Source organism: Stigmatopora argus, chromosome 2 (genome assembly GCF_051989625.1).
Source record: "Stigmatopora argus isolate UIUO_Sarg chromosome 2, RoL_Sarg_1.0, whole genome shotgun sequence".
In the NCBI taxonomy this organism is placed as follows: domain Eukaryota; kingdom Metazoa; phylum Chordata; class Actinopteri; order Syngnathiformes; family Syngnathidae; genus Stigmatopora; species Stigmatopora argus.
Genome location: NC_135388.1, coordinates 17657916 through 17671805, shown reverse-complemented (window position 1 = coordinate 17671805; position 13890 = coordinate 17657916). Strand labels below are relative to the sequence as shown.

Sequence of the window (13890 nt, the reverse complement as noted above, 5' to 3'; positions counted from 1 at the left end):
GCAGTATATCGAAGCGTCTATCTGCATGTATTTAGATAATGGTTCAGATTTCTCTCATGGGTCTCTGGTTTATAACCGTCCACTTTTTTTTCTTACAGATGGAATCTCCCGTCTCAACACCAGTCCCTCCCCCCCTTCATCTCTTAGCTGCAGTAGGCAACAGTGAGATTGCCTCGCCATGTGAGCAGATAATGGTGCGCACACGCTCAGTTGCAGTGAACACATCCGATGTGGCCCTATCCACGGAACCAGAGTGCTTAGGACCCTGTGAACCTGGTACGAGTGTCAATCTCGAAGGCATTGTATGGCAGGAAACCGAGGATGGTAAGTTCAATGTTTATATTGTATCATGTTGAGGGAACCGGTTTTAATTTTGTTGCAGAGTAAATGAAACAACCGTATATAGGGACGTTAAGAGCAGTTGAGAGCTGTTGAAATCCAGAGTCGAAGACTTTTTTCCGCTTTTCACGTACAAGACCACTTGTTGAAAAAGGAGCCTGGGAATTTTGCTCGCTATAAAACCAGCCCTGACTGTCAATGGTTTTCCCTGCAAATACTGGCCTGTTGAATTTGGTTTGGCTCAGCTAGTCAGTACAGTTTCATGTTCCTGTCACAATATGATTGCTTCAAGTTGTGTGTTGAAAGCTAAAGAGATTGAAGAGATTGTTATTAAAAACATTGGTTCTGCTGGTGCACAAATTTAAAATCTATTTACTTGCTAGTTCCCAGAATTTGAATTGCTTGCATCTTTTTCAAGTTCAATGTTGTAAGGGCAAGCAGGAAACATGTGCTGTTCCCTCTTTTGCAACCCAGTTTTTCTTTCTTGGGAGGTCTTTTTACAAGGTCAATGTGTGATGAGTGTGCCAGTGAGAAACTTGGATTATTCATTGAGAAGAACATTTGTGAGGTCTGACAATGATCTCACTGCTCTTATATTTAATGTTTTCCAAAGAGTTTGTGTTCTTTTAAAATGAATTTGGGTGTGAATTTTTGAGTGGCGTTTGTTTATTCAAGTGTAAACATTGGTATTCTGACCATTGCATATGCCAAACTAAAGGACTGAATGAGTGTCCTTATTTTAAATAACTCTGGTGCCATTTGGATAAATTAAGCGATCAGATTCTAGAGATGCGTAGGATGCAGAAAGCATGATTATGATTTTGGAAGTTGGTGTCGCACAATACAGTATATCACTAACATTGATCAGTTTCGTTTGCCCATGTCAGTGTACTTGTTAACTGGGTTACCTGGAGTTAAATTGGTAAATTGGGGTGAATGGATAGTCTTGTGAATGAGGAATACATTAGCATGTACACTTACAGACTAAATATAAGCATACCTCAAAATGAACCATTGATCAAGGTGGTTTTTTTCAGTTTGATTTGTACTTTGTCTTTGTACCATGAATAACTAGGACTTTCATTTTATTCCCCAATAGTACAATAAACTAAGACACTCTGTTTTGCAACTCCATTATTACCAAAAGGTATTTATTCAGATGAATATCAAAGCTAAGCTGTCTCTTACCGGACAGACTTAAAATGTTCATTTTCTTTACTGCTACCAGATATCCTGCCATTCATCTCTTGAATGTTCTTCAGGTCAAATGAGAAAGTATGGCAAGGACCTGCGGCAGGGGAGAGGGAGTTACACAAGGCAACTTGTGTTAGTGACACAAACATGGCTCACAGCCAACACCAGCATTGCATTTGTCTTTACTTAATCTTTGGTTCACAATGTGACTGCCCCCTTCCTTGTTAAAGTATGTCCTTTGCCTACTCTTTTGAAACTGCTATTATGGCAACAGTCTGTCGAATGGTCCGCAGAATGACGTAGAGGAAAAACTTGTTTTTGAAGTATTACAGTGTAGAGGTGGATGTTCGAAGGGATTTGGTGACGTTAATGCATTGAAGGAGTCCACTGGGTAGATAGATGCAAGCCAGGTAATGGTAACCAAGATAATTTCTAATTTACACCATTCATTTTATTTTGATCAAATAGTTAAAATGCATTGTCCAACTTTTCTTTAATAAATAGGTCGGAGTGGTTTGATTTATTGTTTAGCTATGTGCAGTTCTATTTATTGCTCAACAGCGAATTGTCACTACTTTCACAAAGGAAAACAACTGTGACAGTAAGTAAATGTAAAAAATGGATTACATCGAAGACGCCTTTGTGTCACTCATAATGTCAACAACAGCACCATTCCATGTCGCACTTATCTTCTTCCCTTTTAGATTAATTAAGTTTTGCAGTGTGTTGCTGTTATGATCCCATGCTATTTACATTTTTGGCACAGCTTCAATATCCCACCAACTCACATTGCAATGAAAACACAACAAGCCTGATTGGGGTTTAAATATCTGGGGGGGGGGGGGGGGGGGACCAAATGCCAGTCATAGATTTTTGGGTGTAAACTGAGGTTTCAGATTATGTAGAAGGGGTAACATTAGTTTAGATAGTATAGGACAAGAAGATAGCAAGTAACATCCTAAACACATTGCTGGAGGCATCCTGATTAGTAACGTTGGTGAAGAGTCTCATTTGCCACTGAATGACAAGCCTCATGTAAAGCTATTTGAGCAGATACTACCGTGTGTGTGTGCATGAGTGTTTGTGCATGCCCATTGCATTTAGCACGCCAGCCAACAGCTGCTTCATCACCTCTGCCTTTCAGCCTTGTGGGAGCGAATGAGAAACAGACCCTAGTAATTTTGTGAGTTTTCCATGGCTCACTCGGTGAAAGATTAAAAAAAATGGATGAACAAGCAGCCAACAAATTACAATCACAGTGGCTTCACCTCTGGGCATTGATGACAAATATCTTGGTTGATAAGGAAAAATCTTTTCTTCCATTGTGATTTATGCAAAGATGAAAAAGCTTATTCAGCCCTTAGTGGAATCATGTGAGAAAATGTGAGTAGTTTATAAATCAACCCGTGTTTTGTGGATTATTGCACCAGATTACTTGATCAACAAACTAAATACAATCAGATTCATTTCCCCGATGATGACAGAGGAAAATGGGTCATTAGAGGAGAGGAAAAGCAAATGTGTGCTGTTGAGTCAGTCTGGTGGCAAGTCAAGCGTAGACAGGAGAAGGGGAGGCAGTGGGGGTAGGGGGTCATAACCATGGTATTTTGAGGCCCAGTACTGACACAAATCCCCTCAGCACAGAGAAGGCAGTGGCAGCTCCCAGGGTCATGTCAGCATAGCGATGGTCCAACCCCTCCCAGGCTTAGCATGCTGATACCTCCAAATGTCATCTCTAAAGTGCTGTAGAGGTTTATTGCTCTTGAAATACAGCCCAGAATGCACTGGCTTCTGCTCTAGGGTAGAAGGAACAGAGAGGGGCCTCTTTGGCCAAATAGTCCTGTTCACTGCCAGTATATCTCATTCCCCTCCCCCAGAGCCTCACACACACAAGAACCTGAATTACACAGCAGGCTGTTCCCCAAGCAGGCCCCACAGATTCTTAAGCTCCCTAATAGAAACATAATATGGCCAGCTTGTGATCAATGTTTGTGTCATGGATTATTTATACATTACCTATTTACAGCATAGTAGCATGATAAGCACTGGCTTGAGCACATTGGTTAAAATCTATTTTACATTTCAGGCGTTGGGAAGACTGTGCAAAAAATGCCTGTAAAAACAGTGTGAATTACTTCCCTTTGTTTTACTCCCACAGACTATCTTAGGGTGGTAAAAGTAAGAACCTAAAGTCAGATTTCAAGCGAGCAGTATTTTATGCTCCATTTCACTCCGGTGCACATTTTTGCTTTCCTTCTGTGAAAGATGCTAACATATTTCAAATATACATACCACGTCTCTGTGCCCTTGTGTATACTATTAAGAGTAGTGCAAGATAGTAGCGGTGACTGACTTAACTCGAAAAATGCAGCGAATTACAATAGGGAGAAGAATCAAAGTAGTTTGTTCTTAGCACAAAGCTCTGGACAAGACTTTGCTTCTCCTTAATTAATGCCTGGGTAAAACAATACATATGCTTGGTACAATGTGTTGCGGCCCATCCTAACGCGCCATGTGGTGGAAATACAAGCCAGACCAGGATTTACTTTTCTTCTCAATGTCACACTGTTGGCTGGTGAGCCAAACTGAGTCAAGTGGTGTAAATGTTGCTTACAGACACATGCAGGCAATGTTTCATCGCTCTTATACAAACACCTGTTGGTGACCTCAGTTTTTTTAAAATGACACCCAAGCACAGCCTTCTCTTTTAACATGTTTTGAAGGTGAAATTGTATTTGAAATACTTGTTTGTATTTAAGATTATGCTATTCAATCAATCACAGACACTTATTTTTTATCAGCATTTGGAAAATGCAGAAGCAGAGCAAAACATGTACACACTTAGTTTATTGCTATTTATCAGGTTTTTGTTTCCTGTACATAAATAAACCAATACATTTTAAAATGTTTAGCAAATTTCCCTTCAAGGTATTTTGATACATCTTCAGTCTTGAGACACTTGACTTGTAAATTTAGGTTTTGGATTATGTTACAAGGAAGATGTCAGAGTGAGGCCAAGGAGAGTTGTTCCTTACTCAAACAGGCCTGGAACTCAATTTTTTCCAAGCACGTAAATAGCCTAGGAAAACATCAATCATGCTCCTGAAGGAATTGTAGTCGTTGCCAGTGTTTGTCATAAGATATCATATTTTCTATATACATGTCAACGAGTGCTTGAGCAATGTATCTTTGGCAGAACTGTCTCTTAATCTCAGCACCATCTTCTTTAGAGAAAACAGCAGAGGGTTTGTTGCAACAGAAAGGTTGTAGACGTTCTCAGGTGACATTTAAAAAGAAGAAAAATAATACTCCTTCTAGAAATCCTTTTCAAGTGTGATTATATTTATCATAACCTGATTTAGACAAAGGTTTTTACATCCATAGTGGCTATTTCTAATGTTCTAACACAAAGTTAGCGTCTACATATAATATCAATTTTACATCCATTGAGGCATTTTTAGCCTGCAAACATGTAAGATGAGGCCCAGATGGAATTCCTGAACAAGAAATTTTAGAAACAAATTAGAACTATAGTAATCCCTCGAATTTCACGGATAATGTAGATCAGACATGGCTGCGATAATCAAATAACTGTGGAGTAGGTTCAGCCCTATTTTTACTACCACACTACATGTTTTCGCACATATACAAGAATACAAGTACACGAGTACAATTATCAATATGTGTATATATTAAATGATACAGTTATGGGCATTTGAAATAGACAGTAATGTATTAATATGGGTTAGGCTCTGGCAACCCTTTGGAATTTGTATGGAAGATGAATGAATGTTTCTATGGTCTTTTAATGTATTTGAAGATGCATGCAAAAATCAAAGACAAAGAAGACTATTACTGAAACATAGCCCTAAACTCTTTTGCACTATTTCTGTTGTTCAGCCTTTGTGGACATGGCTAGAGTACTTAGCCTTTTTTCTTCCGCCAGCCCGCTAGCTTGCCTTCACATGACACAAAACACCAAGTGAGAGTGGTGACTTATTGGATGATACTGACACCACCAGTTAGCAAGCCAACAGACCACAGATTGGTGTCATCCAATAAGTCATCACTAGGTCTGTCACCAAGGGCGGAAATCTCATCTTACTCTGTGAGAGGGACATTGCGTAGAAAAAAAAAATCCCAAAGTATTTTTGGGTGGGGTGGAGTATCACCACCAAATGCACTCTCATGTTTGGTCTATTGACAGAAAACACCATTACATTATACACTCTCAAAGGGATTTTGACTAGGTGATTTATTGAAATGTAATAATATCTAATTGCTACTCAATAATGTCATGTTTTTCAGTTGAACACAATTCTAACAGAATAACACCATGCGGAGGGAACTCTATTTAATGAAAGAGATTTTTCAGTGGAGTCTTACCTTTTATCGGCTGTTTCCTCATCTTCTTCTGTGTATACCTTGGTCACCGCCCTTAAAATGTAAAAAAAAAAAAAAGAAATGCAAAGGACAATCACCTCTGGGTGAAAGGCGGACAAGTCCCTTAATTTTGTCGCTTGCATGTCATGAAAACTACTATTTCGAATTATCCTTCCATTCATTAAAAACTACTGTTAGCCATTTTATACATCAATTTATCAACGGATATCTAAAATGGCCAATGGTATTGTTTTTCAAAGCATTATAAATAATGTGTCGTTAACATTGTGCTACATTGGCAACACAGCACTGCGTTGTTCTCTCTCTCTTCCACTGTAAGCAAACTCGCTCTTTCTTGCATAAAGTGTGGAGAATAATAGTGTACAGTACTGCATACTTTGGCTCGTGGCTGATCATGTGACGACAGGCCCATACAGATACAATATAGATACTATTTATTATTAAGGAGGATGGTTTATCAAGTTGCTAAATCAGTTTTTTATGACCTTAGTGTTTACACTATCGTAAATTTTGTGTTGTAATATTATTCCATCCGAAAAAACCTATATATTTTTTTTTATCACTATGGTTTCTGAGGAACATATATTGGCCGACAAAAACTCTTATTGTGGTTTATTTGTCACTTCAGTCTGCTCTGTTGTATCGGGGTCCTTATAATAGAGACACTCCAATGAGTGCAACAACGCCATGCACTGTGGATTACACTAGATATCTGAGAACATACTGCAAACAAAAATAAATGGGAGCTCAAGTTAACGAAGGGAATTTTCAATGCATTCTATGAAAATGAAAATAGAGTGCATATTAAAGGAGAGGTTTGTATTTCACCGTTTTTGAAAATGACCACTATCACTACCATTATTGTTTGGGAAATTTGTTAACACTGTTCTCTGTTGCATTTTTACGATATATTTTTTTCCTCTCTATTTATAAGGACAAACTTGAAAGAAATTAAACTTATCTCAAATGCCTCATTTGTCATAATCAGAGTATTAATACTGTACAGCTTGCCAGCTTTATTTTTCTTCCCAGTGTAATGATTACTGTGACTATTTTTCCATTTGTCTATATTTCAAAGAGGTAATTGCTTGAGAATTAAATGCCTAATTGTGGTCTTACATTTTTACATAAACAAATTTAGAGTGTGGGCGGCCTGGTGGTTGAGTGGTTAGCATGTCAGCCTCAGAGTTCTGGGGTCCTGGTTCGAACCCAGGTCAGTCCTCCTGAGTTTGCGTGTTCTCCCTGGGATTTCGTGGGTTTTCCGAGTACTCCGGTTTCCTCCCACATTCCAAACACATGCATGCTAGGCTGGTTGAACACTCTAAATTGCCTAGGTATGAGTGTGAGTGTGAATGGTTATCCGCCTCCTTGTGCAGTGCGATTGGCTAGCCACAATTCAGGGTGTCCACGTCCCTCGTGCCTGAAGTCAGCTGGGATAGGCTCCAGCTCCCCCCCGCGACCCTTGTGATGATAAAAGGTTCTTTAATTGAATGAATGAACTTATTGTATCATCCAACAGTCTATTTCCTGCTTTTTCCAAGCGTTATCAAAGGTATTTTTGACAAGGTCACTCATTAATCCTACATATTCCCTGTTGAGTTTGGGCTGAGCAGAGGTCAGGGAGTGAACTTGTGCCCCTTAAAACTTTGTAGGACAGAGGACCTGATACTTTTTCATCACTGCAAACTTGAGAAATGTGTTTAAACTAAGAGAGGTTACGGCTGGAATGACTATTTACCCTTGCAGCTGCACAAAATACTCTTGACTTATATTTTACTCTCTCATTACCCTCTTTCAAGTAATCCCATACGAGTATGCAATAGAATTCTGGGCCTCCCAGAGGCCACCATGTGTTGCTCAACAACTCTGAATGGAAATGAGTGGTAAAATTGCTGTCCAATTCTCCTCTTTAAACCAGACTTCACTCAACTGTCGTGGATGACCCTAATGAGTGTCATTAAGTGGGACAGGGTAAAAGGATTTTTCTCTCTCTCGTTTTCTCTCTCACGCGCTGTAAATGTTTCATTTTGGAAGAGAATATATAAAGCATTCTAAATTCTGCCATTTTGGAAGTAATTGTGATGAATTTTGGCACGTTAAACTGACATGTCAGCACACCATACTACGTATTTATGCAATTTTTTTTGACTACAATATGCTACCTCCCTGTGTTGAACTCTGCAGTTTATAACCCAGTGCAGTTTATTTATGGATTTTTTTTACAGGCTAATGGGCTGTATGTGTTTTGGTGTAAACATCCCATAACACAATGTGAACATCTGCAGCTTATAGTCCAGTGTGACTTGCATATGAACAAAATACAATTTTCCCGTGAAATGTTGTGGGTGCGGGCATTGGTCAATTATGGTTTTCATCCAAAAAGTATGATAGTTGTGTGCCTATGGGAACAAACACATTTCTATTTACAAAGTTTCCTGACAAAACTGAAATCGCTCTATCCAAACAATGTAGTGCATTTAGTTGTTAAAAATAAGGCTCATATGTGCAACAACAGTGACTCTACACACTTAGAGACTTAAGAACAGGCTTTAAAACCACTTCTCTACATTAACATAGACATTCTAACAAACAGAAGAGTAATAATGATCTATCAAGTAAATAAATATTATTACAGTTTGTAAAAAACATTTCTTTCCAAAAATATGTTGTATGTGTGTGTGTGTGTGTGTATATATATATATATATATATATATATATATATATATATATATATATATATATATATATATATATATATATATATATATAATGCAATTTTTAAAAGTTAGCGACAAACGGTTTGAGAACAATTGTTGAAATATTAATTTTTCAGGGTCACTTCTTGCATCTGCAAAACACAACAGCATATGTTGTTTATGTGCTGCGCTAAAAAGTTTACCCTAATAACGTTCTACCATGACTGCGTATAAAAATACACATGAAGAGCCACACTCCATTCAAGAGGCAAAGGCATGCACAAGGGAAACAATCTTCCCAATGATACATGCGCAAACAGGGCAGGACAGTAGGCAGGACAGTATGACAATGAATAATAAATATTGCAAAATTGAATAGCTTTGAAGCAAAGGTGATGTTTGATGTTCGTCTTGTAATTGAATTCTTACAGTTTCATATAATGTCCAAAATGAGTGTGATAATGAAAATGTTCACCAACTCCATTGCAATTATAGAAACAAACTTTGCTACAGACAGTGCACATTGAATTCTGTTTTTTTGTACTTTCCTTCCTGAAGCATACTTAAAACTTAAAAGAAAAAAAACACAGAGCATTGTGTGTGGCCATGATATGTCAGACAATTTGGATGACAGTCCTCATCATACATCTTAAATGCCGTGGAAATGGTTTTTAAAAAAATTGTTTAATATCTGCATTTGGCAATATATTCATATTTTCTTTTTACAAATTCAGAATTGTATATAGGTTATAAATCATACTTTTAAATTAGTGTATTAACTTGATGTGTAGTGTGTTGGAATTTATTTCAGACCTAATTTTGCATTCAGCATTATGCACCTGCTTTGTTTAGGTTCATTGGTCCATTGCCTTCCAAAACATGATGCTTGTCATATTTAATTGGGTCCCTTTTCGTGCCTTTTTCACGTTATCCCATTGATAATGTAACGTTAAAGCATTGAAATGCTGTCACTGAGATTTTTGTTTTGTTTGTTTTTGTTTTGTCTATGGACGTCACTTGTCTATATGTGTCCCAGCTGGCTTAAGGTGAGAGATGGGATACACACAAGAATGATCACCAGGCAGACACATACCATACAAACATGACAACTATTCTTCCTCTAACTTACACCTATGAGCAATTTAAGAAGACTCTTGAGGTTGTTTTGGACGGTAAGAAAATGTGGTCATGCCCCCCCCCAAAAAAGAAGCACAGAGAGGCAGAGTTAAGATTTTAACCTAGAAAGCAATGATCCCAACTTCTGCATCTATTGTTCAGTACTTTTGGGCAATTCACTGCCTAGGGCAGGGGTAGGCAAACCGTACCACGAGGGCCGCAGGGGGTCCTGGTCTTTGTTCCAACTGTTCAAGTACAGACAGTTCAACCAATGAGGTTTCTGTGGTAACAAGAAACTCCTGACTGCAATCCACTGATTGCACCTGTTGGACACCAGATTGGTGACGTGTCCTCTTGAAGAGCCTACACCAAACTGTGACCCTTTTAGGAATGGTTTCCCAAACCCCTAGCCTCGGATTTTATACTTGCAACCAACAATAAAACGCATTTATATTCATAAACAACTGAGCTCTTTTAGTAGTGTTAAAAACATCATCACACGTTCATTTTCCGATAGAACACTGTGGGGAAAAGATACATCAACTAACTGTTAGAACAGTTTGTTTTAACTCTAAATATACAAAGTATGTTATACTTCAATACATAAGGCAAGGCAGCAGTGCATTTAATTATTCATTTGCCTTTCTTTCTGTCACATCCTGCACAAATCAGCTGCTATAGCAGTTGGAGGTCCTGACCGGCTGTCTGAGACATTTCGGAACAAGTCTGGGATCTTTTTATGTGGTGGAAATTTATGGTTTCAGAGCTGGTTTTACCACCCTGCAGACACAATCAGTGTTTACACATTTATTTAGGTCCCACTGTGAAAGGCTATCTAGGTATTAGTAGGTCCTTGTGAAAATACTCCTGCTTTTTCACTTGCCTTTATTTAACATAGGTGGGAATAAAAGCATGACTTTGTTGAAGGAAAAATGTTGTGAGTGGAGAGTGATCATAAGTTTGAAAAGCAAAGGTGATTATTAAGGAGGGAGAGAAAATTAGGTGAGTAAAAGTGGTTTGCTTGGCTAATGAAATACTCTGAGGAACGAAAGCTGCCAGCAAGCATTCCAATGCCATTAGATAAGTTAGCTCACTGCAGCCTCAGTTTCTCTGCAGTGCTGAAGTGGCAAACTGAGGTCACCATCTAAGCAAAGAGAGGGGGATGGTGATGTGGATGAATTTAGAATGTTATCTAGCAGAGGGCTTGCGCCTTTTCATCTGTATCTTTTTTTGTTTAATGAAATTAATTCTGAGTTCCTTATTATTGTATTCAATTAAGCATCATTGTAAATATTTCTTCCTTTGTGATGTTTTGATGCGTTGACAACTTGGTGTTACCAGATGAAAAGTACTGGCTTACGCATTTTGCGCTCTTGAAGAACTAAGTTTAGATCTGAAATGCAAGGTCAGGTGTCAGAATCAGAATAGGTCAAATTGTGTCACTCAAGCAGAGAGCTACCAAATTCACACTTGTCAGAAAGCAGCACAGAAGTGATAGATTGCCACAATACCAATGAAGCCACAGTTCTTTTCTTGCACTTTTAGGCACCTCTAGCTAAATTAAACTGTTCACACCACATTTATTAAACCCCAAGCTTATCCAGTTCAAAAAGTAATCTTATTTCATTTCAAAAGAACACATCTTAAGCAGTCTTATTTTTTTCCAAGAAGGTAGGAGAGAATGTCAGAAATTATAAATAATTATCCTTCAGGGAAATGTACTGGACGGCAAGATGGTTTATTTGAATGGGAAATGTGCTGAGTCCATTTTCCCTGGTAACCCGAGTGTGATCATTCCCAGAGGGACTTCCTGTCAAGTAATTTGGAAGATTCAGTCATAAATCAGTCCACAAACCATTACAGTATTAAGGTCTCCGGCTCATGTGACTGTCTTTAAAACCAGTTTGACAAATTCTCTGCCTGAAAATCCATACATTGGTTTAAAATCTTTCTTTTGCTCACTTGAATATAGTAAGTTGCAGGCAGATGTGATCTTAATTATTGAAATTTTTCTGACAGGAATGTTGGTGGTGAATGTTACTTGGAGAAACAAGACGTATGTTGGCACACTTTTGGACTGTACACGGCATGACTGGGCTCCACCTCGGTAAGAAATATTCAACTTTTTAATCTGCTTCATTTTACAGCAGGACTTTAGAATAGTGCCCACATCTTGTTCAGAATAATCTCCTTTGCCCTTAAAAACAAACATGGCAAGGGATGCAAGCAGATATCCAACGATGAATTGAGACTTAATGGGGACATTTCAAGGAATAGTATTTCTTTTCACGGTTTTATGCCTAAAAGATTTTCAGATGAGGGTATGACCTGGTTGAGATTGTCCCCGAAGTGGCTTCTGATTTGATTGCAATGACTTGCAAGTCAAGACACTCTACAAGTGAGGAAATTTTAAATCAGTGACAGAGTGATGTCACGCGATGCCTTATGTACAAATACATATGCCCACTTTGTGCTTCCTGCATACCACTACTCACCAATGTGCGCAAAGTTTTAATACATATACACTCAGTCGATTAAGCCTCATCTTATTGAGAAACTGGATAGGTAACCATAGGCAACCAAAAATGACCAACTAAAACAACAAACATACTGAATATTTTTTAACATAGTGTCTTGCAAAATGGCATAAATGGTGATGAATAATAATGCCAATCCATTAATAAAATACCAATAATAGGTCACCTATAATTAATTTTAATTCAAAATTAATCCATAACTATTGTTCTTCATTGATTCATTGGTCATTGGACGTCAAACTCAGTTCAGAGGCTTCATTCATTGCAATCTGATTTTACTTGAAACAGACTATTTAATTTGTTGCCTAATAGGATAGAATAACAATTACAAATCTTGTCAATTTTGGGAGGCACAATTACTGAGACATTTTATTCACATTGAAAATGAGAAGCCGCCTCTCCTGGTTACCACTTTTTTGTGAATGTTTCTTTGGCTGGTGTAACGGGAAACTAGATACTCAGTTGTACATACTTCCTAAATGACATTTGTGAAATATATGTGAGCACATGCTATAAAAAAGGTGTGTGCATACCCCTGTAGAGTGTCACAACTCAAATGAATAGATGGCAAACTATTGATTTTATACCTTAGTAACAATCATTTTTGTTGACTGTTATTGATGTTGACAAAAGCATTTCACTTTATTATTGCATCTTCCTGTATGTCATTATAAGAGTTAGGCTCTTCATATGAGATAGAAATGTTTAGTTGAACACAGTATCATTTGCACCACAACCCTTGTGGCTTCCTAAAGGATTTTTGGACCCCCATTTTTTTTTAGTAATTCTTTTGCAAGAACAATAAATATGTCCCAGCACTAGTCAAAGAGCAGTGCTATGATTAATATGCTAGACAGAACCTCACAAGGGTGCCATTTTACCTTTGTCTACATAGCACAAATGACGTCACAAGTATAATGGCGCGATTACTGCTACGATACAATTAAGTCTAGTTTGTTAAAAAGTGATTAGTAGGACCTGCAACAGCATCAGGATTTTAATGACTTCCTACTCCATGTGCTCTATGCTCACTAATCTGTGGCATTTTTCCTGTAAAATGAGCATTTGGATAATGTCAGAGCATATTGCCAAATGCCATTTTTACCACTCGGCCCCCATTTGCATCTATTATTTATGAAGCTTTTATTTTTAACAGCAAGTTATCGACATGTTACTGTCAAGCGTGGTATGAACCAAAGTGTGCTGCGATTGTGATTTTCACGGCTCTCTTGAATGTCCTTGAATGATGTAAGATTAACAGTTGCATATCAGTTGAGTCACCTGTCTGCTATTAGCTGGTTACAACAGTGGATTTGACTTCTGTGTAGCTTGTGATTTATCATCTCTCTTTGGAAATTGTAAATAGTAAACAGTAAATGAAGTAATTGGGAAGTGCCAATTAAAGTCCCATTCACGCAAATATGCATAGAAAGACCGCAACATAGCTGCATGCGTAAGCGAGTTAATGTAATGTTGTAAATGTTTTTTTCTTAATATAGTTCAAGACAAAGAATCAGATACCACATTTGAAATTTAACAAAGAAACCCATTTTTTTCCTCATGCTTAAACTCCAAATCTATGATTCATGTTATTCCTAGACTAG

General features: G+C 37.9%; 1 protein-coding gene across 5 annotated transcripts in view; it reads left to right on the top strand.

Annotated features, from left to right (window-relative positions):
* The window catches only part of znf609b (zinc finger protein 609b), an 86460-nt gene that overhangs the window by 56918 nt on the left and 15652 nt on the right, over positions 1 to 13890 (top strand). For all 5 annotated transcript variants that reach the window (XM_077624149.1, XM_077624128.1, XM_077624156.1 and 2 more), the window contains 2 exons: positions 99 to 324; positions 11769 to 11856. In XM_077624149.1, coding sequence (XP_077480275.1) covers positions 99 to 324; positions 11769 to 11856 — 314 coding nt within the window. The remainder of the gene's footprint in view (positions 1 to 98; positions 325 to 11768; positions 11857 to 13890) is intronic.